Source organism: Hypanus sabinus, chromosome 26, assembly GCF_030144855.1.
Source record: "Hypanus sabinus isolate sHypSab1 chromosome 26, sHypSab1.hap1, whole genome shotgun sequence".
NCBI lineage: Eukaryota > Metazoa > Chordata > Chondrichthyes > Myliobatiformes > Dasyatidae > Hypanus > Hypanus sabinus.
Genome location: NC_082731.1, coordinates 13,629,879 through 13,653,333, shown reverse-complemented (window position 1 = coordinate 13,653,333; position 23,455 = coordinate 13,629,879). Strand labels below are relative to the sequence as shown.

At 42.2% G+C, this 23,455-nt stretch overlaps 2 protein-coding genes across 2 annotated transcripts in view; both read left to right on the top strand.

Annotated features, from left to right (window-relative positions):
• Positions 1-22,688, top strand: part of LOC132381581 (uncharacterized) — a 206,082-nt gene extending 183,394 nt beyond the window's left edge. Inside the window, exon 29 of the mRNA XM_059951077.1 lies at positions 19,613-22,688. The gene's annotated coding sequence lies outside the window, so the exon portion shown is untranslated. The remainder of the gene's footprint in view (positions 1-19,612) is intronic.
• Positions 2,112-23,455, top strand: part of LOC132381580 (zinc finger protein 585A-like) — a 42,676-nt gene continuing 21,332 nt past the window's right edge. Inside the window, exons 1-3 of the mRNA XM_059951075.1 lie at positions 2,112-2,248; positions 13,373-13,564; positions 14,988-17,098. Of these exons, the coding sequence (XP_059807058.1) occupies positions 15,833-17,098 (1,266 nt within the window). The 5' untranslated portion in view covers positions 2,112-2,248; positions 13,373-13,564; positions 14,988-15,832. The remainder of the gene's footprint in view (positions 2,249-13,372; positions 13,565-14,987; positions 17,099-23,455) is intronic.

Here is a 23,455-nt window from a genome sequence, read left to right as displayed (position 1 = left end):
GGCATAAAAAAAGTTGTGAATCACTGATCTATATAAATGAACAAACAGTTTATGCTTCTGGCCAAAACCCTTCTTCACTTCCATAGATGCCGTCTGACCTGCTGAGTTCCTCCAGCATTTCCCGTACTTAATACCTTGATTTATGTAAACCAATGTGCCAAAATGTGTTTTTACCACCCTGTATACCAGTGATGCCACTTTCAAAGAATTATGGATCTATATTCCTGATCGCTCTGCTCTGCTGTACTCCTCGGTGGCCCCCCCTGGTTTGTCCTCCCAAAGTACGACAGCCCGTAATCCTCTGCATTAAATTCCATCTGCCATTTTTACAGCCAGTATTGATCCTGCTGCATGCTTTTTTGATAGCCTTCCTCTCTGCCCACTATGTTTCCCCTCCCCACCTCCAATCCTGGTGTCATCCATAAATGACAGACAAATTATTTGACTTCCTAAACTACATCATGTCACAGTTGCCAGGATTAGACTCTACTTGCTATTTCTCCACCTAGACTTCAAACTGATCTATATTATGATTAAACTAATGCTTTGTCCAGGCAAGCGCTGCCCAGCCTGTGCTTGATACTACAATGCCTCCTGCTATCAGGACCCTAAGCACCAGCTACTGGATCAGCTACTGTGTCATCAGTGCACTTGTTACCCTCTGCTCTCACTCAACATGACGAGAATGTTCGGTGACAAGCTGAACCTCCTTAAAGTGAAGAAATCAAAGTCTCTGGACATCTTCCTTCTGATTGCAATACATGAATGTGCTCGGCCCAAGTCCGTGGTTAACTGCAGAAAATCGAAGACGGAAAAGACTGGAAACACTGCAAATGGGACAGGAAGGAAGGCAGATACCCTCCGCTTCCTGAGCTTTGTGTAGATATTGCTCATCAACTAAATCTTCAACCATACTACAGCAGAGAGCATCCTGGCCCGGTATGCAAACACCAATGCCCAGGCACGGAAAGACAGAGGAGGATACCGCCCAGTCCATCACCCGTGAAGCTCTTCCACCCATCGAGCAAAAAAAAACTTCTATCATCAAGGACCCCACCAGTCAGACCACGCTCTCTTCTCCCTGCTACTATCTGGAAGGGGTTACAGGAACCTTAGCCCCCGCCCCCCACACCACCATGTCAGGAACAGTTATTACCTTCAACTATCGGGCTCCTGAACCATTGTTGATAACTTCACTCATCTCAACTCTGAACTGATTCCATAATCTTCAAACTCCTTTTCAAGGGCTCTACACCTCCTGTTATTTTTTTTATTTGCACAATTTGTTCTTCTTTTGCAGATTTTATGTAGAATTTTTCATAACACCCATCCCCACCCCCACCGCCGTCCAGGCCACGCTCTCTTTTTCACACCACGCCAGGACCACCAGACTATGAGACAGTTACTTACCCCAGGCAGGAGAGCTGATCAACACCTCCACACATTAACCTACCCCTCCACACTCCTAATCACCACAACTTCATCAATTCCTGTCAGAGACACCCCTGTGCCCAGCGTCACCTCAGAGACATTTAAACTATGTTCATGATACCTTGGTACCTGATGTATTTATATTTATTCTGTTTTCTCATGATCCTACTCTTTATATCTTTTTTTGTGCTGCATCAGTAACAATGATTTAATTCTCCTTTACACCAGTGACACTGAACCATCTTGAGTCTCTATGGTGAATCTACTTTGATTTGCAGACTCCCAACAGGGTGAGCCAGTTTCTGCAGTGAAGCCATCTCTCGGGTGAAACTGACCCGTTGCCGCTGCCTGTTCCCCTGATCGGTGCCCCTGCTCCCGCTGCAGGCCGACCTGGGCTCCGGCTCTCCGGGCCAGGCCAGGCCAGGCCGGCTGGAGGCTCCGGCAGCCCGGAGGCGGGAGAGAGGAGCCGGGGGGCAGGAGGACGCCGGTTCCCAGGCCGCGCAGGCGCACCGAACATGCGCGGTGCTGCGGCGGAGCGAGGAGCCCCGAGGAGACGAGCGCTGGTCGTGAGGTAAATCGACGCCGAGGCTGGGCCTGGGCCTGGGCCTCCCCTCACCCCGCCGCGGCCGGGGAAAGGTCAGAGTCGGCTCCGTAAACACGGCAGACAAGCCGTCGCCATCCCCAGCTCTGTCTCCCTCATCCTCCCTGCCCGTCCTCATCGACCCGGAGAAACACACAGAACAGTGGATTGTAATAACGGATTGCATTAGCTGGTTTTCGAGTCAGTGGATTCGCAGTAAAGTCAATGGAACTACAGGTAATTTATACGTAGATTGACCGATCGATATATATATATATTCCTCTCTTTTGCAGTAAGTATACATAAGTAGTGCAAAAGAAAGCAAAAATAAGGTACTTTTGTTCATGGGTTCATTGTCCCGTTCGGAAATCTGATGATGGAGGGGAAGAAGCTGTTAAATGTGTGTCTTCATATTCCAATACCTCCTCCTCAACGAGAAGAGGGCAGGTCCCGGGGGGATGGTGTTCCTCAATAACTTCTGTCAGCTTTCTGAGGTATCACAGTTTGAGGATGTCCTTGATGCTGAGGAGGCAAGAACCCACGATGGTGGCTGACTTTGAGTTTCTGAAGCTTTTTATGATCTTGTGCAGTGGGCCCTTCACGCTAGACAGCGATGCACCAGCTACAATGCTATCCACAGGACATATATAACCATATAACAATTACAGCATGGAAACAGGTCATCTTGGCCTTTCCAGTCCGTGCCGAACGCTTACTCTCACCTAGTCCCACCGACCTGCACTCAGCCCATAACCCTCCATTCCTTTCCTGTCCATATACCAATCCAATTTTTTAAAATGACAGTATCAAACCTGCCTCTACCACTTCTACTGAAAGCTCATTCCACACAGCTACCACTCTCCGAGTAAAAAAGTTCCCCCTTGTGTTACCCCTAAACTTTTGCCCCCTGACTCTCAACTCATGTCCTCTTGTTTGAATCTCCCCTACTCTCAATGAAAAAAGCCTATCCACGTCAACTCTATCTATCCCCTCATAATTTTAAATACCTCTATCAAGTCCCCTCTGAACCTTCTCCACTCCAAAGAATAAAGACCTAAATTGTTCAACCTTTCTGTGTAACTTAGGTGCTGAAACCCAGGTAACATTCCAGTAAATCTCCTCTGTGCTCTCTCTATTTTGTTAACATCTTTTCTATAATTTGGTGACCAGAACTGTACACAATACTCCAGACATCTGTAGAGATGTATGCAAATCTTTGGTGACAAATTTCCTCAAACTCTTAATGAAATATAGCCACTGTCATGCCTTGTTTATAATTGTACCAACATGCTGGGCCCAGCATACAGTTGATCTTCAGAGATGTTGATAGCCAGGAACTTGAAACTACTCACACTTTCCACTGTTGATCCCTCGATGCAGACTGCTGTGGGTTCCCTCAACTCTCCATCCCGAAGTTCACTATCAACTTTTCTGTTTTACTGACGTTGAGTGCAAAGTTGTTATTGTGACACCGCTCAAACAGCTGATCGATCTTACTCCTGTATGCTTCACCACCATCCAAAATTCTGTCAACAATAGAATTTTATTGGCATTGGCAAATGCATAGCTGGAGCTTGAGCCAGCTGTGCCTAGCCACTCAGTCATGGGTGTAGAGGAGTAGATCAGTGGGCTAAGCTCACATCCTTGATTGTCAGTAAGGAGGAGATGTTATTTCCAATCTGCACAGACTGTTGTCCCCCGATCTGGAAGTTAAGGGTCCAGTTGAAGAGGGAGGTACATAGGTCCGTGCTTTGAAGTTTCTAGATTAGAGCTGAGGGTATGATGGTGTTGAACGCTGAGCTGTAACAACTAGAATCAGCCTGACGCAGGTAGTACTATTGTCCAGGTGATTCATGGATGGAGACCCAATCAGATTGCATCCGCTGTAGACATATTGTGGCAAAAAGTAAATTCCAGTGGGTCCTCCTCCTTTCTTCAGCAGGAGTTGATTTCTGACCATGACCAGCCTCTCAGAACACTTCATCACAGTGGATTCTCACATTCCTTTGTCTATGTTCCTGCTGTCTAACTGCTCCCCTTCACCTCTTAGCCAAATGACCTTGTCTACAGCTTGCAGGGTCCCTCTGTGATGCAGCAAAATTCACCCTGGAAATGAAATTCACAAATTCGTCGCTGCCAAATATTTGACACTCTCCATTAAAACTCACCTTACGGAATTAATGTAAAACAAAATTATTAATATCGAGTAGGCAGTATCAAATTTACATCCAATTAAAAATTAAAAACATTAATAGACCAAAAAGTAACTAAACTACAAATTGTCTGACTCCAGTAAATGTCTCTGCTGATGGACTTTACATGGACCACAGCAATGGAAGGAAGTTACACATGCACTGGAAACCATTCAAAATTCAGTCAAAGTATTATCAAAGTTAATTTGTGTCACCACATAACAACCTCGAGATTCATTTTCTTGCAGGCATACCCAATAGATCCGTAGTAGAATAGTCACCATAACAGACTCAAAAGAAAGACCAAACCACTTGGGCATTCAACCAGTGTGCAGAAATCAAGAAATCAGCAAATGCAAATGGAAAGAAATCATAATACTAATTAAATAATTAAGCAATAAGTTCTGGGAACATGCAATGAAGAGTCTTTGAAACTGAGTCCATAGGTTGTGGGAACATTTCAGTGAGTGAAGTTATCCCCTATGGTTCAGGAGCCTGGTGGTGTGGGCCCTGCAGCTTCTTTGTGATGGCAGCAGTTTAAGAGAGCTTGGCCTGGGTGGTATGAGACCCTGATGATGGATGCTGCTTTCCTGTGACAAAAGTGTAAATGTGTTTAATGGTGGGGAGGGCTTTACCTGTGATGGAATGGACAGTTTCATTACTTTTTGTCGGATTTTCTGTTCAGGGCCATTGGTGATTCCATATCAGGCTGTGATGCAACCAGGCAATATACTCTCACTACACATCTATAGAGGATTGTCAGAATTTTAGATCTCATGCCCGATCACGGGTTAAATAGGTGGGTTGCTGTGCAGGATGCCTGTTTGGGTCAGAAGGGCCGGTTACACATTGTCTCTAAATAAATCTGGCTGACAGATTATGTTTTGCCAACATAATAAACAGTAACACACGAAAGCAGCACCACTGTGAGAAGTATTCAGGGCCTGCACCACCCAGCTACATCGATGTGACCAATTTACTTGCTAACCCGTATGTCCTTGATATAGCGCTGATGCACAATATTTGGCAGTGATTCTGACAGCAACATTGTAATGTGGATGTTTTCATTGGAATGCAGATCCTCTAAAGCAGAGGCACACTGTATTGCCTTGGTAACCTTGGTTTTACCCTGTCAGGGACACTTCCTCCCCCCGAGGCTAAACAAGCTTCATTTGTCTTTTTAGTTCTAGTGAAGGATTCCGTTTCTCTTCCCACCTGCAGTTTCTGATTTCCAACATATGCAGATTTAAAAAAAGAAATAAATTAAACTTCTCCTGATCCTGTGATTGTATGACAGTATGTGGGCTGACGGATTGTGTCAGTTGAACCTGGATATTTATTTATTCAGATACAGTGCGGATTAGGCCCTTTTGGACCTTCGAACCACACCGCCCAACTAGCCACCAATTTAATTCTAGCCTAATCGCAAGACAATTTACAATGACCAATTAACTTACCAACCAGTGAGCCTTTGGACTGTGGGAGCACCCAGAGGAAACCCATGGGGTCACGGGAAGAATGTACAAACTCCTGACATGCAGCAGCAGGAATTGAACTGTGAGATTGTGGCTGAGCAATTCCTGGCCTTTCGCCTCACCTGTTACAGGTCAGATATCTGCCCATCTCTGCACTAAAAGCTTTCAGTTCCCTGGGGTACAGAATTCCAAACTGTCACAACCTTCTGAGGATAGCCCTGCTCCCCATCCTAAATGGACGACCACTTATTCTGAATCCATGCCTCAAGCATCCCCTCATCATCCACCCCTTTAACTACCCTGGGGGTATTTCAGTAAGATCCCCTCTCCTCCTTCATTTCAGTGTGATAAGATCAAACTGATTATATGTCAACTATGTTGTCCCAAATATCAACCTTGTTAACCTTCTTTACAATGCAAATACTTTCTTAAAATAGTGTCATTAAGTTCGTACATGATACTGTAGGTATATTCTCAACTACATTCTATAAAGTACCATCTGAATATTCCTGTCCTTTCCCATGCCCCTTGTAATATAAATCAGCAATTTTCCGAATTATTGTGATCCATTCTCCAAGCCCTTCCCTTACGGACTGCAATGTCACACATACCGAGGCACAGTGAAAAGCTTTTTCTTGTGTTACCGTTCATACAGATCAACTGTGTGTTGAGGCAGTACAAGGTGCAAAGTGCAGCAGTATTAGAGAAAACACAGAGCAGACAGACAGTAAGGTGCAAGGTCAAAAAGAAGCAGATAGTGAGCTCAAGAGTCTGTCTTCTTATAGAACAGGCCATGTCAGATACACGCTGGCTCCTTTATTATGTCCTCATTAGAAAGAGATGACACAGGGTCAGAATGTGTTGAATTGTTGTGGGTGGAGCTAAGGAACTGCAAGGGTAAAAAGAACCCTAAATTTTGTGGTCTACAATTTACAACAGGAGATAGAAAATGAATGCAAAAATAGGCAGTGTTATAATAATCATGGAGGACTTCAATATGCAGGTAGACTGGGAAAATCAGGTTGGTTCTGGATCCCAAGAGGGAGAATTTCTAGAATGCCTACAAGATGGCATCTTAGAGCAGCTCGTGGTTAAGCCCAGTTGGGGACTGGTAATTCTGGATTGGGTGTTGTGTAATGAGCTAGGATTGATTAGCGAACTTAGGGTAAAAGAACCCTTTGGAGAAAGTGGTCATAATATGATCGAATTTGCCCTGAAATTTGAGAAAGAGAAGCTAAAGTCAGAAATATCAGTATTATAGTGGAGTAAATGGAATTACAGAGGCAGGAGAGGGGAGATAACTAGAATTGATTGGAAAAGAACATTGGCAGGGATGATGGCAGAGCAGCAATGACTGGAATTTCTTGAGGCAATTCGGAAGGCATAGGATTTGTTCATCTCACAGAGAAAGAAGTATTCTAAAGGCAAGATGGTGATGTCATCGTCGAGAATGGCAGCTTAAGTCACTAGTTCCTCCGGAAAAACGCGTATTAAGCCCCGTTATTCCATCAAATATAATGTTTTTCGAAAAATATTTTAACTGAAAAGAGGGGCGAGAATGGGGAGAAGAAATGGAAATTAAAAAAGCGACACTCCGGAGCCTGCGTCCGAGGGGTGTGCAGCGAGCGGCTCTCCGACCCAACCGCGTGCGAGCGAGGCGGCTGCTGGGCCTCGTTCAGGCGAAGTGGCAAATATCTTCAAAATCCTGAAAGAAATAATGGAGGTCCAGAAAGATATAAAGCAGCAGCTCTGTGATATTAAGGCAGAGCTCGCCAGCGTTAATCAAAAAATAGCCGTGGCAGAGACTCGAATTGAGAAGGTGGAAGATCGCGTTCAAAACGTGGAACGGATACTGAGCAAGACAATAAAAATAATACATCACCAAGAAGGTAAACTGCTTGACCTGGAGGGAAGATCACGGTGGAAAAATATCAGAATCTATAATGTTCCGGAAGGAGCGGAGGACTCATCTATGATGGAGTTTGTTGAAAAGTTACTGCAGGACGTGCTGGATCTTCCCTTGGTTATGGAGCTGGAAGTCGAGAGAGCCCACCGTGCGTTAGTCCCAAAACCTACCCAGGATAGAAAGCCACGCTCAATAATAATTAAATTCCTGCGGTACAGCACCAAGGCGCAGATTCTACAAAGGGTCTGGGGTATGAAGAGAGTGTTTTATGACAATAAATTAATATATTTCTAGATCTAAGCCCACCCAAGCTCTTCCGAATAAATTGGCCTCTCTTATTAATTCCTTTATGGTTGATTCTGGAATCTCCGAAATTTGGTGTTTTTTACACCCCAATGACAAAGAATTTTCATACTTTTCCCATGTTTATCATAATTATTCAAGAATTGACTACTTCTTTATTGATCATCGTTTACTTAAAGATGTTATTGATTGTAAATATGATTCTATTACCATTTCTGATCATGCACCTTTGAAACTATCTATTAAGACAATGGATTCATCTTCTAATGCTAAATCTTGGAGGTTCAACTCTATTTTATTGCAGGACCCTGACTTTCTTAATTTTATTAAACAACAAATTGATTTGTTTTTCTCAACAAATTTTACAGAAGAGATCTTTAGTGGAACATTATGGGACACTTTTAAAGCATTTATTCGTGGACAGATTATTTCATACTCTGCTGGAGTTAGGAAATGAACTAATTTGGAAATATTAACATTGGATGATAAAATTAAAGCAATTCATAAGATTTATTCAGTGACCCCTAGCAAAGAACTTTATAAAAAAAAGAGTTGAACTTCAAATGGAGCATAGTCTGTTGTTATCCTCTTCGATTGAAAAACAGTTAATTAAATCTAGAACCCAGTTTTATGTACACGGAGATAAATCTGGCAAATTATTGGCTAATCAATTGAAAACTGCTTCGGTTAAACGACAAATTACTAAGATTCGTAAATGAGATGGCGCTTTGACGATTAATCATAAAGAGATAAATAAAGCCTTTCAAGATTTTTATAATTCTTTATATCAATCAGAATTTGTTAAGGATTCTTCTATAATGGATGAATTTTTAAGAAAATTGAATATCCCAAAATTAACTACAGAAGATAGTGTACTTCTAGACATACTTATTACGGAAGCCGAAATAAAAGAGGCTGTTTTTTCAATGAATGCAGGTAAAGCCCCTGGTCCGGATGGTTATACTGCAGAATTTTTAAAATCCTTTTCCTCTATACTCTCTCTTGGCTTTGTAAAATTTTTAAAGATGTGTTAACTGTAGGTAAATTGCCACAATCTTTTTATGATGCCTCTATTTCTCTAATTCTTAAAAAAGATGAAGACCCCACTGAATGTGCATCCTATCGGCCTATATCCTTGCTGAATACGGATTTTAAGATTTTTAGTAAAATTTTGGCCACTAGATTAGAAAATATAGTGTCTCAAATTACCTCTGAAGATCAGACTGGATTTATTAAAAACCGTTATTCATCTTTTAACATCAGAAAATTAATTAATATTATTTATACTCCTTCATCCGAAATACCAGAATGTGTCATTTCTTTAGGTGCTGAGAAAGCATTTGATAGAGTTGAATGGCCATATTTATTTAATACGTTGCAGCATTTTAATTTTAGTTCAAAATTTATATCATGGATTAAGTTAATATGTCATAAACCTTTGGCTTCGGTTTTCACTGATAATCAAAGATCTCCTTTTTTTCAGTTATTCTGTGGTACAAGGCAAGGCTGTCCTTTAAGTCCTTTACTATTTGACATTGTTTTGGAACCTTTAGCTATTGCCATTCATGAATCACCTAATATTGTGGGTATTACCCGTGGGGAAGGGACTGATAAGTTATCATTATATGCTGATTTGTTACTATACATATCTGGCCCTGAGAGATCTATTCCTGCTATTTTGTCCTTGCTTGCTCAGTTTAGTTTTTCTGGTTACAAACTGAATTTTAATAAGAGTGAATTATTTCCATTAAATATGCAAGTTCCAATTTATAAACACTTACCATTTAAAGTTGTCACAGATCATTTTACATATTTGGGTATTAAAATTACCAAGAAACATAAGGATTTATTTAAAGTTAATTTTTTACCTTTAATTGACCAAATTAAGCAACTTGTTACCAGGTGGTCCCCATTATCTTTGTCACTGATTGGTCGAATTAATGCTATTAAGATGATAGTGTTACCCAAAATTTTATATTTATTCCAAGCACTACCAATTTTTATTCCTAAATCTTTTTTTTTGATATTATTGACTCTAAAATATCTTCATCTCTGTGGCAGAATAAAAATCCTAGACTAAGCAAAAAATATTTACAGAAGCTTAAGAAGGAGGGTGGCTTGGCTTTGCCAAACCTGAGATTTTACTATTGAGCAGTCAATATTCGATATTTAATATTTTGGACTCAAGAATCAATTATAGCATCTTGCCCACAATGGGTAAATTTGGAATGTAAATCTGTACAAGACTTTTCATTGTTTTCAATTTTAGGATCTTCACTTCCTTTTTCTTTATCTAAATTAAATAAACAAATAACTAATCCCATAGTTAAACATACATTGCAAATATGGTTTCAATTTCGTAAATTTTTTGGCTTGGATAAGTTTATCTTATCAAGCCCTATTATATCTAACTTTTTTTTTCAACCCTCTTTTATGGATCAAGCCTTTGTATTATGGAAAACAAAAGGTATAACATGTTTTCGTGATCTATTTTTAGATAACAGTTTTATGTCCTTTGGACAGCTATCTAATAAACGTAATTTACCTAAAACTCATTTTTTTTCGATATTTGCAAGTTAGAAATTTCTTGAATAATATGTTACAGTCTTTTCCAAAATTATGTCCAATGGACATTATGGAAAAAATTTTAGCTCTGAATTCTTGCCAGAAGGGTTTAGTAGCCACCATTTATAATTTGATCATGAAAATACAGCCAGAAGTATCAGAAAAAATTAAGAAGGAATGGGAAAAAGAACTTCATTGTCTTATACCCACTGAGCAGTGGGAGAAAATTTTACAATTAGTCAATTCGTCTTCTATTTGTGCTAAACATGCCCTAATACAATTTAAGGTTGTACATAGGGCTCATATGTCCAAGGATAAACTTGCTCGATTTTACTCTCATGTTAATCCAACCTGTGACAGATGTCATTCTGAAGTAGCTTCATTGACCCACGTGTTTTGGTCTTGCCCTTGTTTGCAAAATTATTGGAAAGATATTTTCGGTATTATCTCAACAGTTCTGAATATCAAATTGCAACCGCATCCTATCACTGCAATTTTCGGTTTACCAATGGTGGATAATAGTTGTTTACCCCCTCAGTTCAACGGATGATTGCATTTGTGACATTAATGGCTAGAAGATCTATCCTATTGAACTGGAAAGAAATTAATCCTTCAACTATATTTCAATGGTTTTCTCAAACTATTTCTTGTTTGAGCTTAGAAAAAATTAGAAGTGTTGTCTTTGATTCTTCAGTTAAATTTGAAGAAACTTGGAGAGCATTCATCCAACATTTTCATATCAGTTAAACTGACTTTTCCTAAACCCTGCTTCTATTATCCTTAATTATTTGGATGGAGGTGCGGAGTTATTGACGCTACTGTGTATATTTGACATAATGCAATGGCCCATATTGGTTAGTTTTTTTTTCTTTTCTTTTTTGGGGATTTTTTAACTCATTTACTCCCTTTTTCACTCATACTTCCAAACTATGAGTTTGGGTTATTATATATGGATTATCATCTATATGAATGTATACTTAACCTATTAATTATGTACTTTCAAACTCTCTGTATTCGTGTTTCATTTATGTTTGTTTAAAATTAATAAAAAGATTTTTTAAAAATATTAATATATTTCAACCAAGATTACCCCCCCCCCCCCCCCCGCGGTCCTGCAGAAACACAAAGAATACTCTGAGGTAAAGCGAGTACTAAAGCAAAATAAGATCAGATTTCAAACTCCGTACCCTGCTAAACTTCGAGTGTTTTATGACAACGGGACGCGGTTGCACCAGACAGTGGAAGAGGCGACTACAGATATGAAGGCCAGAGGGTTGCCGTTAGCGTCACCAAAATGAGGGAAAGCCTGACTGAGGAATTATCTCGCTCCTCTTGGGAAATAGTGCGAGAATCGAGAAGGCAGGAGACGGGAGGAGGCCGAGAGAAGTATATCAGGAAGAGACCGAGAGTTTCCCAAAGACAGTCCTCACCCCTTCAGAAGAGCCATAAGGTTTGGCTAACTTTAAAAATGTTGAGAAGCTAAACGGAAGCAAAAGTAGACGGTGATATACCTATCTCGAGAAATACGTATTATAATGTGGATTTTATATTACTTAGTTGTTATTCTTTATTCTCTCACTTACTCCTTTTTCCCCACCAAAATGAGAATATATATATGAATGTAATGTGGTGTGTATGTGTGTGTGTATATATATATATATATATATATATATATATATATATATATATATGAGGAGTACACAGGGAAATCTTTTCTGTGTAATGGATTTGTTCACTGACTTTTATGAATACTGCATTGGGGGCACTCAACTCACAAGTAGGGGTCATCCCCCACAGCTAGACATTTCCTCTAGCTCAACGCAGTGTCATCTACTAGAGACCTCAGCCTTGGAATTACACGTTCATTGCCATTTTTGTTGTTATTTGCGTTTCTTGGTTCTTATTTGTTCAGGGAGTACATCGATTAAGTTTTATTCTAATTTCTAAGGTACATTGACAGATAAATACAGATGGCTAAGGACAAGGTAAAATTCATTTCTTTTAATGTCAATGGGCTATTAAATCCATTTATCAAACGTAAGAGAATTTTATCCAATTTGGAATAATTTGATTCATACTGGGAAAAATAGTTTAACTACATAATGCCTCATAGGCCTGATTTTATTCTCACAAATCAATGAATCTGTTGTAAAAAAAAAGATCACTCCCTACTTGTACATAGTTCTTTCCTTTTGCTTGTTTTTTCTTTCCACTCTTTTCTATAAGTGTATACCTCAGATAAGTACTTTGTGGAGATTTGTGATATATATGATTATATGATATATATGTACAATGTCTGAAATACATCTTATGGAAATGTTTGTTTGACGATAAGCTTCAATAAAAAAATAAATTACAAAAAAAAGATAGCACCAACATGACTACTCAGAGAAGTCAAAGCCAACTTAAAAGCCAAAGTGAGGGCATATAATAGAACATAAATTACTGGGAAGTTAGAGGATTGGGAAGATTTTAAATACCAACAGAGGGCAACTAAAAGATCATGAAGAAGGTAAAGAAGGAATACGAAAGTAAGCTAGCCAGTAATATTAAAGAGGATGACAAAAGTTTCTTCAGATATATAAAATGTAAAGGAGGAGGTGAGTGGATATCATGCCACTGGAAAACGATGTTGGAGAGATAGTAATGGGAGACAATGAAATGGCAGATGAACTGAATAAGTATTTTGCACCGGTCTTCACTCTGGAAGATACTTGTGGTATGGTGAAAATTCCAAGTGTCAGTGGTCATTAATTGCATGAAGTGACCATTACGAAGGAGAAGGTTCCTGTAAAACTGAAAGATCTCAAGGTAGTTATGTCACCTGGACCAGATGGTCTATACCACAGGATTCTGAAAGAGGTGGGAGAAGAGATTGTGGAGGCATTAGTAATGATCTTTCATCTTTTGAATGATCTAGGTTCTGGAATGCTTCTGGAAGACTGAAAAATTGCATATGTCACTCCACTCTTCAAGAAGGGAGGGAGGCAGAAGAAACAAAATCATAGGCCAGTTTGTCTGACCTCAGTGGTTGAGAAGATATTGGAGTCCGTTTTTAAGGATGCGGTTTCGGAGTCTTTGAAGGCACATGATAAAGTATGGTTTGCTCAAGGTAAAATCTTGCCTGACAAATCTGTTGGAATTCTTTGAAGAAATAACAAGCAGGATAGATAAAGGAGAATTAGTTGATGTAGTGTACTAGGATTTTCAGAAGGACTTTGATAAGGTGACACACATGAGGCTGCTTAACAAGCTATGAGCCCATGGTATTACAGGAAAGATTCTAGCATGGATATAATAGTGTCTGACTGGCAGGAGGCAAAGAGTGCCAATAAAGGGGGCCTTTTTTGGTTGGCTGCCAGTGAATAATGGTGTTCCACAGGGGTCTGTGTTGGGTCCAATTCTTTTTATGTTATATGTCAATGATTTGGATGACAGAATTAATGGCTTTGTTGCAAGGTTTGCAATCGATACGAAGATAGGTGAAGATGAGGAAGTAGAGAGGCTACAGAAGGATTTAGCCAGATGAGCAGATTGGACAAAGAAATGGCAGGTGGAATACAGTGCCAGGAAGTGTCTGGCCATGCACTTTGGCAGAAGAAATGAAAGAGCAGATTATTTTCTAAACGGAGAGTAAAAGCAAAGAAGTTGAGGTGCAAAGCAACTTGCAAACCTTGTGCAGGAGTCCCTAAAGGCTAATTTGCAGGTTGAGGCTGTGGTGAGGAAGGCAAATGTGATGTTAGCAGTCGTGTCAAGAGGACTAGAGTATAAAAACAAGGATGTAATGTTGAGGCTTTATAAAGCACTGTTAGGCCTCACTCGGAGTATGGTGAGCAGTTTTGGGCACCTTATCTTAGATATGAGACCATTCTGAAGCTGGACAGGGTTCAAAGGAGATTCACAAAAGTGTTTCCAGGATTCAATGGCTTGTCATATGAAGAGCTCTGGGCCTGTATTCACTAGAATTCATAAGATTGAGGTGTGACCTGATTGAAAACTTTGGAATGATGAAAAACCTCGATGGAGTGTATATGGAGAGGATGTTTCCAATGGTGGGCCGAGTCCAAGACCAGAGGTCACAGTCTTAGAATAAAGCAACATCCTTCTAGACCTCAGCTGAGGAGGAATTTCTTTAGCAAGAGGGAGGTGAATCTGTGGAATTCTTTGCCATAGGCAGCTGTTGAGCCCAAGTCTTTCTGTACATTTAAGGCAGAGCTTGATAGATTCACGATTGGTTAGAGCATGAAAGGATATGAGGAGAAGGCAGCAGATTGGTGTTGAGAGGAAAATTGGATCAGCCATGATGAAAAGGCAGAGCAGACTCGATGGGCCAAATGACCTAATTCTTCTCCTGTATCTTATGACTTTTAGACTTCATTTATGCTCAGATTAGAACTGACCCACACCATGCCCCATCTTCAGATTCAGAGCTGAGAGGGGTACCAATTCAGTCACAGTTGACCAAAGAAACACAAATTACTCATAATGCATCTTTTCCCTTTTCTGGTGGTAACTTTTGTGAATTCCTTTGGCAGGGTATTGACGGGCTTGACCTGAACATGGCAATTCGATCACAGCAGGATCTGACAGTCACTCTGTGTATCGGCAGCTGAAAACTGTGCGAGGAGAAATGCTCGCCTGCTATACCTCTGCTGGGAAGCGATTTCAATCCTCATTGCGACTGGCAGGTCTGTGAGACTCGTACACAAGACAGATCGTTCCAGATTCCTCACTGTCGATGGAGATTTAAACACGTCCAGAGAAGGGAGCACTAAAGAAAGAAAGTAAACACACATTGTGAGTGCGATAGATTTTCACTGATCACCTACCAGCTTGAATTCCTTCCCGTCAACCCACCTTCCTTTCTGGCTCCTTCCCACTTTCTTTCAAGTCATGACAAAGGATCTCTTCCCAAAACGTCAACTGTTTACTGCTCTCCGTAGATGCCACCTGATCTGTTTAGTTCCCCCAGCATTTTGTGTGTGTTGTGAGAGATTGTGATAATCGCTCAGCCAGTGGAAAAATCAGGTGGATATTATAGAATGGAACTCTACAGAACACTTCAATGCAGAAACAGGCTCTCTGACCCATCCAGTCCATGACGAAGTTTTCTTCCCGTCTTGGTGTTCCCTTAAGCAACTCGAGAAGTCAGAAACAGTTCGAGTTGTTAATGGTTGGAAACAAAGCAATCTCCTATCCCAGCAGTAGTCTTATCTTTGATGCAGGGGTGACGTTGTTGTCTATTGTGTGTCTGGTCAGTGGGCTGCAGATGTAACCATTGTTGAAAACACTTCACATCAGTGACATCATTTCATGTTCATTAGGAAACGTTAAGCATTCCAGTGCCCTGATAACACACCAACAAAAGCACACAGCTGAGATGCCTTTCACCTGCTCCGAGTGTGGAAAGGAATTGTTGAGAGCTTCTCAACTACGTATACATCAGCGAATTCACACTGGAGAGAGACCCTTTACCTGCTCAGAGTGTGGGAAGGGGTTCAGGGAGTCAGCTAACCTGAAGAAGCACCAGAAAATTCACACAAGCGAGAGGCCGTTTACCTGCTCCGAATGTGGGAAGGGATTCATTGAGTCATCCAACCTGGTGACTCACCAGCGGGTGCACACCGGAGAGAAGCCCTTCACCTGCTCCGAGTGTGGGAAGGGATTCAGTCGATCATCCCACCTCCTGAGGCACCAGCACATTCACACCGGGGACAGGCCGTTCACCTGCTCCGTCTGTGGGAAGGGATTCACCCAGTCAACCTATCTGGTGATGCACCAGCGAGTTCACGCCGCTGACAGACCGTTCATCTGCTCTGTCTGTGGGAAACCGCTGGCTGATTCCTCTCAACTACTGATACACCAGCGAACCCACACAGCAGAGAAATCATTCATCTGCTCTGTGTGTGGAAAGGGATTTGCTCACTCAGCCAAACTGAAGAGACACCACCGGGTCCACACTGGGGAGAGACCGTTCATCTGCTCTGAGTGCGGGAAGGGATTCACTCAGTCATCCTCCCTGCGGACACACCACCGTATTCACACGGGGGAGAAGCCGTACACGTGCACTGAGTGCGGATTGGGATTCAGCACTTCATCCATCTTGGTAGCTCACCAGCGAGTTCACACTGGGGAGAGGCCATTCACCTGCCCCGACTGCGGTGTGGGATTCAGTCGGTCATCGCACCTACAAACTCACCGGCGGATTCACACCGGGGAGAAGCCGTTCATCTGCTCCGACTGTGGTATGGGATTCAGTCGGTCCTCCAACCTGCTAAAACACCGGCGGGTCCACACTGGGGAGAGGCCGTTCACCTGTGCTCAGTGCGGGAAGGGTTTCACCCAGTCATCCCACCTGCTCACGCACCAGCGAGTTCACACCGGCGAGCGGCCGTTCACCTGCTCCGAGTGTGGGAAGGGATTCACCGAGTCCTCTGGTCTGCTCACCCACCAGCGGGTCCACACCGGGGAGAGACCATTCAGCTGCTCTGAGTGCGGGAAAGCATTCACTCTCTCCTCTTACCTGCTGAAGCATCAGCGTGTTCACACCAGAGTGAGACCGTTCACTTCCTCCGAGTGTGGGAAGGGATTCAAAGTCTTTTCCAAGCTGCAGAATCACCAGCAAGTCCACACGGGGGAGAAGGATTAATGGTGCTGTGTCCGGCGTCACACCTGCTGCTCATTCCCAGCACCGGACCGTTGTTATCGTGGGGACTTGGAGTTTATTTCTGCAGTTGTTATCTATCAGTCTTTCGAACTCGGCCTGAATTTAACATTCTGAATCTCAGCCCAATAAATATCCTCAATTTTAAACAAACTGGGCCAGATTGAGCTAGGTTTTCACATGGTTTCTGATCAGGAGCCCTGCTGATCTTGCCTGTTGTGTTCCTGTCTCCATCAACTATTCCCTGTTCCAGATCGTAACCACCCTCTGAGGATATTATATACATTAAGCTGAACACTATACCATATGTGTGCCGGGGACTGTCCCGATTTACTGTGCTTTTAATACATAAAATTACAGTAAAACCCTACTGTACTGAGTACAACACGTAGTACACCTGCAATACTACAGTGTTACAGGCCTGGAAATGCCACTGGCCTTTTGGAATGATGTCCTCATTACACCTCAACTGTCAGGAGTTCACTCACCAAGGCTCAAGTCAAAAGCTGTCCATCACTCTTTCCTCATTTAAGTAAAACGAACTGTCCTCGTCGATTAATTGGGCTCTGCCAACTTGCACACATTCCTCAATCAGGCTTTATTTACCGGCGCTCAGAGAGAACAGCCTGGGCCCTGTCACCACACCGTTCTGAGGTTTGAACGCAGAATGCCATTTTCAAACAGAATTGATAAACAGTTACAGATTCTGACTGTTTGGTAAACTGTGTGTTCAAATTCTTTATTCACAAGATCAGTCATCACTCACAATAAGAAGGACAAGCTAACAACTGATGGTACTTTGAAGTGAGTGAAGTGATTGTCCCTGGTCGGGGTGCGTGGCCTGCTGCCTCTGTTACATCCTGATCTCGCCTCCGTATTTTTGATGTATTGGGATATTTAGAACAGGCCCACTGAGGCACGTCACTCAGCAACCACCGATTTGACTGAGCGTAATCATGGGACAATTTAGAATGACCAATTAACCGGTACGTCTTTGGACTGTGGGAGGAAACCCACTGGGAGAACATACAAACTCCTTACAGACAGCGGTGGGAATTGAACCCAGGTTCCCAGTACTGTAAAGTGTTTTGCTGACCACTACGCTACCGTAATGCCAAATGGCTGTGGCCCCCCCACTGGGCAAAGGAGAACTATGCTTTTCAAAGTCCTTTCTTACCTGGGCTGACTGCACATGAGTTGTAATAATCCTTCCCTGGATCTTATGTCAACCTTTTCTGCAGCTTCCACACTGGCACCCTGGCTGAACACAAAGAGTGAGGTTGCAATTAGAAAAGTATTTGATAGGTTGCCAGATGAAAAGGTCTGTATAAAATAGGTATTGAGGGTGATGTATTGGCATGGATAGAGGATTGATTAACAGAAATCAGAAAGGTTGCAAACTTTTGAACTCCTCCGTCCCAGACAGCAGTGAACAGTATATCCTTAAATTCAAGATAAACCACTTGCCCAAATTTCCACTCCCTGTCGTCACAGGCTCCCAGATATTTCTCACATTCACTGACAGCAACACAATCCAACTGTGCACAGAGTCAATGCTTCTCTACCTTTTGAAAAAAACAAGTATTTCATTCTGAAGTGCCATATAAAGCAGTAGCCTTATATTGAGATCTGTTTTTAAACAAAATCTCTCAACAACTGCATCCCCTTCTGTGTTTCAATCAATATTGACACATAATTGGTAAGAGGCAAAGTGGCAAAACTTGTGTAATGCAATGGTTCACATTTTTACTGTTAAGCTGTAGATATTTCATTTAGCAGCTCTAAGAGCAGTCCGTTCTGCTTTCACCCCTCTTGAGTTATTGTCGAAGATAAGGGATGATATGGAATGTGTGCCATCCAATTAACAAGAGGCTTTCTTGGTGAGGGACACTGAGGTTGGGCTGGGGGCTTTTGTTCTTGAGGAGATGAAGAGAAAAGACGCTGGAGAGAATCGGTCGTAGCGTACGATCCGGTGGGAGACCCGTTTGGATTGTTAGTTACACTTGGAAGATGGTGTGTGTTTTCACGTTGACCGAGGGCGTAGCGTGTGAGTGACAGAGAAGTTCAAGATGAACTCCAGCTTGTGCACATTTGGCTGTCAGAATGGGCCCTTTTCTTTTTGTTATTCTTTACTAACCCTTTAGTTAAGAGTCATAAATGTAATCCCTTTAATCATATTCAGTGTACTGTCTGTTATTTCATGGCATTAATTTGTATCAGGGTAGCAAATGACACAGCATCCACACACACTGGGCTGAGAAGTGGCAGATGGAGTTCAACCCTGATAAATGTGAAGTGGTTCATTTTGGTAGGTCAAATATGTTGGCAGAATATAGCATTTATGGTAAGACTCTTGGCAGTGTGGAGGATCAGAGGGATCTTGGGGTCCGAGTCCATGGGATGCTCAAAGAAGCTGCGCAGGTTGACTTTGTGGTTAAGAAGGCGTATGGTGTATTGGCCTTTATCAATCGTGGAATTGAATTTAGGAGCCGAGAGGTAATGTTGCAGCTATATAGGACCCTGGTCAGACCCCACTTGGCGTACTGTGCTCAGTTCTGGTCGCCTCACTACAGGAAGGATGTGGAACCCATAGAAAGGATGCAGAGGAGATTTACAAGGATGTTGCCTGAATTGGGGAGCATGCCTTATGAGAATAGGTTGAGTGAACTCGGCCTTTTCTCCTTGGAGCGACGGAGGATGAGAGGTGACCTGATAGAGGTGTATAAGATGATGAGAGGCATTGATCATGTGGATAGTCAAAGGCTTTTTTCCAGGGATGAAATGGTTGCCACAAGAGGACACAGGTTTAAGGTGCTGGGGAGTAGATACAGAGGAGATGTCAGGGGTAAGTTTTTCACTCAGAGAGTGGTGAGTGTGTGGAATGGGCTGCCGGCAACGGTGGTGGAGGTGGATACGATAGGGTCTTTTAAGAGACTTTTGTATAGGTACGCGGAGCTAGAAAAATAGAGAGCAATAGGGACGTGTTCGGCACAACTTTGTGGGCCGAAGGGTCTGTATTGTGCTGTAGGTTTTGTATGTTTCTAACTGCATCTTTCAATCAATATTGCCACATAATTGGTAAGAGGCAAAGCTCATGTTTACATCCTTACTGTTAAGCTGTAGGTATTTACCAGCTCTGTAAGAGCTATTTGTTCCGCTTTCAGCCTGTTTGGGTTATTGTCGAAGATAAGTGATGATGTGGAATGTGTGCCATCCAATTAACGAGAGGTTTTCTTGGCAAAGGACAATAAGGTTGGACTGGGAGCTTTTGTTCTTGAGGAGATGAAGAGAGAAGTCGCTGGGTAGAACCAGTCGTGGCAGACAATCCAGTGGGAGACCCGTTGTTGGATTGCGAGCGATGTTCAGAAGGTGGTGTATGCTTTCACGTTGACCGAGGGCCCAGCACGCGTGAGTGACAGAGAAGTTCAAGATGAGCTCCAGCTTGTGCACATTTGACTGTTAGAATGGGCCCTTTTCTTTTTGTTATTCTTTACTAACCGTTTAGTTAAGAGTTATAAATATAATCCCTTTAATCGTATTCAGTGTACTGTCTGTTATTTCATGGTGTTAATTTGTAACAGGGTAGGAAATGACACAGCATCCACACACACCGGGGTTTGGGGTGGGATCGAGTGCACCTCAATCTCACGAGTTTGTCAGGGCCGGAGGTTGTTTTCCCCAGACTTACACAGCCAAGGAAACCAAGGGGTTTTCACTAGTATCTGTGTGACAGGGTAAAATGCACAACCCTTGTTATCCAGGATATGTAGTGACGTGTCTATCACAATATTAAACTAAACAGAGGTTATGGTTCATTTGTTTTCTCCTCCGGGCTGAATACGAATGAGTTTTGTGGATTCAGACTGGCCCTCAGTTGTTAGCCTGGAATTTAAATCTGTGGAATGAGCCCAAGGAAATAACTGGGAACCTGTCTACAGATCCACCAGAACTCAAAAACTCATCAAGTAACATGACCAACGCAGTCAACGGCCTTAGAAAAACTATTAAAAACCACAGCCAAGATTTTGCGATTCATTTTAGCCCTTACATGTGCACCTCTCTACCACATTCTCTGACCTTCTCCCTGTAACATTTAATGTCTTTGCTAATCAAAAGCCTGTCAGCTGCTACTCTAAATATACCCAATGACATAACAGCATCTTTCCTAAAACCTGAAAACACAACCCAAATTCTGTTACGTCAGTAGGCCCAGGAATTACACACTAATCTCCTTGGTAACCAAATATGTACCAGAAAGTCGAAGGTTATTGTCAACTGTGGGGTTTATTTTCTTGCAGGCATTTACAGGAAAATAAAGAAATAGATCAGAATTGATGAAAACAAATCTTGAAAACCGAAGGATTGTGTACCTCCTGCTCCGATGGTAGTGGTGAGCGGTGTTGCGTGGCCTGGGTGCTGGGGGTCCTCGATGCTGGATGCTGCCTTGCAGATGTGCTCAGTGATGGGGAGGGCTTTCCCTGTGAGTGACTGGGCTGTGTCGGCCACACTGTAGACTTTTCCACTCCTGGAGGTGATGGAACCAGTCAGGGTGCTCTGGGCGTCTGTTGTACATGAATTCGTCAAAATTTTAGATGATGTGCCAAACCTATGCAAACTTTTCAATGAAAAGGACTGAACTAAAAAAATCATTGTGTATAATGTTCATCAGTGTTTGACAGTTCATACCTGTCAGTGAAATCCTTCAGTCTCAAAAGCTTAACCTTCCCTGTTCTGTTGCAACCTCTGACTTTGCAAATATTGCCCTTGTCCTGCTTCTGTTTTGTAAGTGTATCTTAAATGTACTTTTTCTCTCAATCCCACCATTAATTTAACAGTCTTTGCCCTGTATACAGCAGTCTCATCTCCTTGATAATTTTGAAATGGACAAAATCTAATCTGTAGATTGAAGTTATATAAGACTTTGATGGGGCCTAATTTGGAGTGTTGTGTGTGACACAGACAGCTATGGCGGCCAAGTCACTGGGTATATTTACGGCAGAGGTTAACGATGTCAAGAGTTATGGGGAGAAGTCAGGAGGATGGGGTTGAGAGTGATAATAGATAAGCAAAGGTCAAATGCTGGAGCAATCTCGATGGGCCGAATGGCTTAATTCTGTTGCTGTGTCTTGCAGTTAAATAGTGTTCTCAGATCCCTCTGTCGTACCACACTCTCTGGTGCCCTACCATTCACTGTGTAACTCCTACCTAGTTTGTCCTCCCAGAGTACAACACCTCACATTTGTCTGCATTAAATTCCATCTGCCATTTTTCAGTCCATTTTCCCAGCTGCTCTAGTCCCTGCTGAAAGCTTTGAAGGTCTTCCTCGCTGTCCACTACACTCCCGATCTTGGCATCATCACAAATTTGCCGATTAGGCATGAGATTATCGAAAGGTGGTGCAAGAACCAATTGCCACCTTCCTTCTATTTCCTTGTTACAGCATTATGTCAGAAACACCTGGAAATGCACGCAAATGTAAATCGTTGCCATAACTGACATTGTTTTTGTTAAAAGTACATGTTATTTTATTAACTTTGTTTCTTAAATGAATTAAATATGATATTAAATTGTTGCTTTTGGCTTCTATCTCTTTGGCTGATACAAAAGTTTGGGAAGGAAAGAGGGAAGTGGGGGGAGGAAGAGAGAGAGAACAAATTTTATATAACACACGCAATAAGCTGGACGAAGTCTACAGGTCAGGCAGCATCTGCGAAAATTAACAAAGAGATTGATGTTTCGGGCTGGGACCCTTCCTCAGGATTGGAAAGAGTGGGAAAGACACCAGAATAAAAAGGTGGACGCGAGGAGGGGAAGGAATAGGTGAGGGCAGGTGGGTATGAAAGGTAAAGAGCTGGAGAGGAAGAAATCCTCTTTCTCTGCTAGAAAGACCAGGTGAGAAGACGAAAAAAGCCAGAGAATGGGAGAGGAGGAAAGGGGAAGGGTTTTTTTTTACTGAAGGAGAAATCAATATTCATTGCATCAGGTTAGAGGCGACCCAGAAGGAACATAAGGTATTGCTCCACCACCCTGAGAGTGGCATCATTGAGGCACGAGAGGCCATGAACCGACATGTTGGAATTATTTATATTCCATCAGTGATTACAGTTGATTTAGAATAATGGGGTTGGGGTGCGGAATGTCTCATTGACACCTATCGGATATTGAAAGACCTTCATGGAGTGAACATCGAAAGGATGTTTCAAATAAGAAGGGAGTCCAGGACCAGAGGACACAGCCGCAGAATACAAGGACATATCTTTAACACAGATGAGAAGAAATTTACAGTATTTAGCCAGAGGATGGGGAATCTGTGGAATTCATTGCCACAGATGCTGTGGA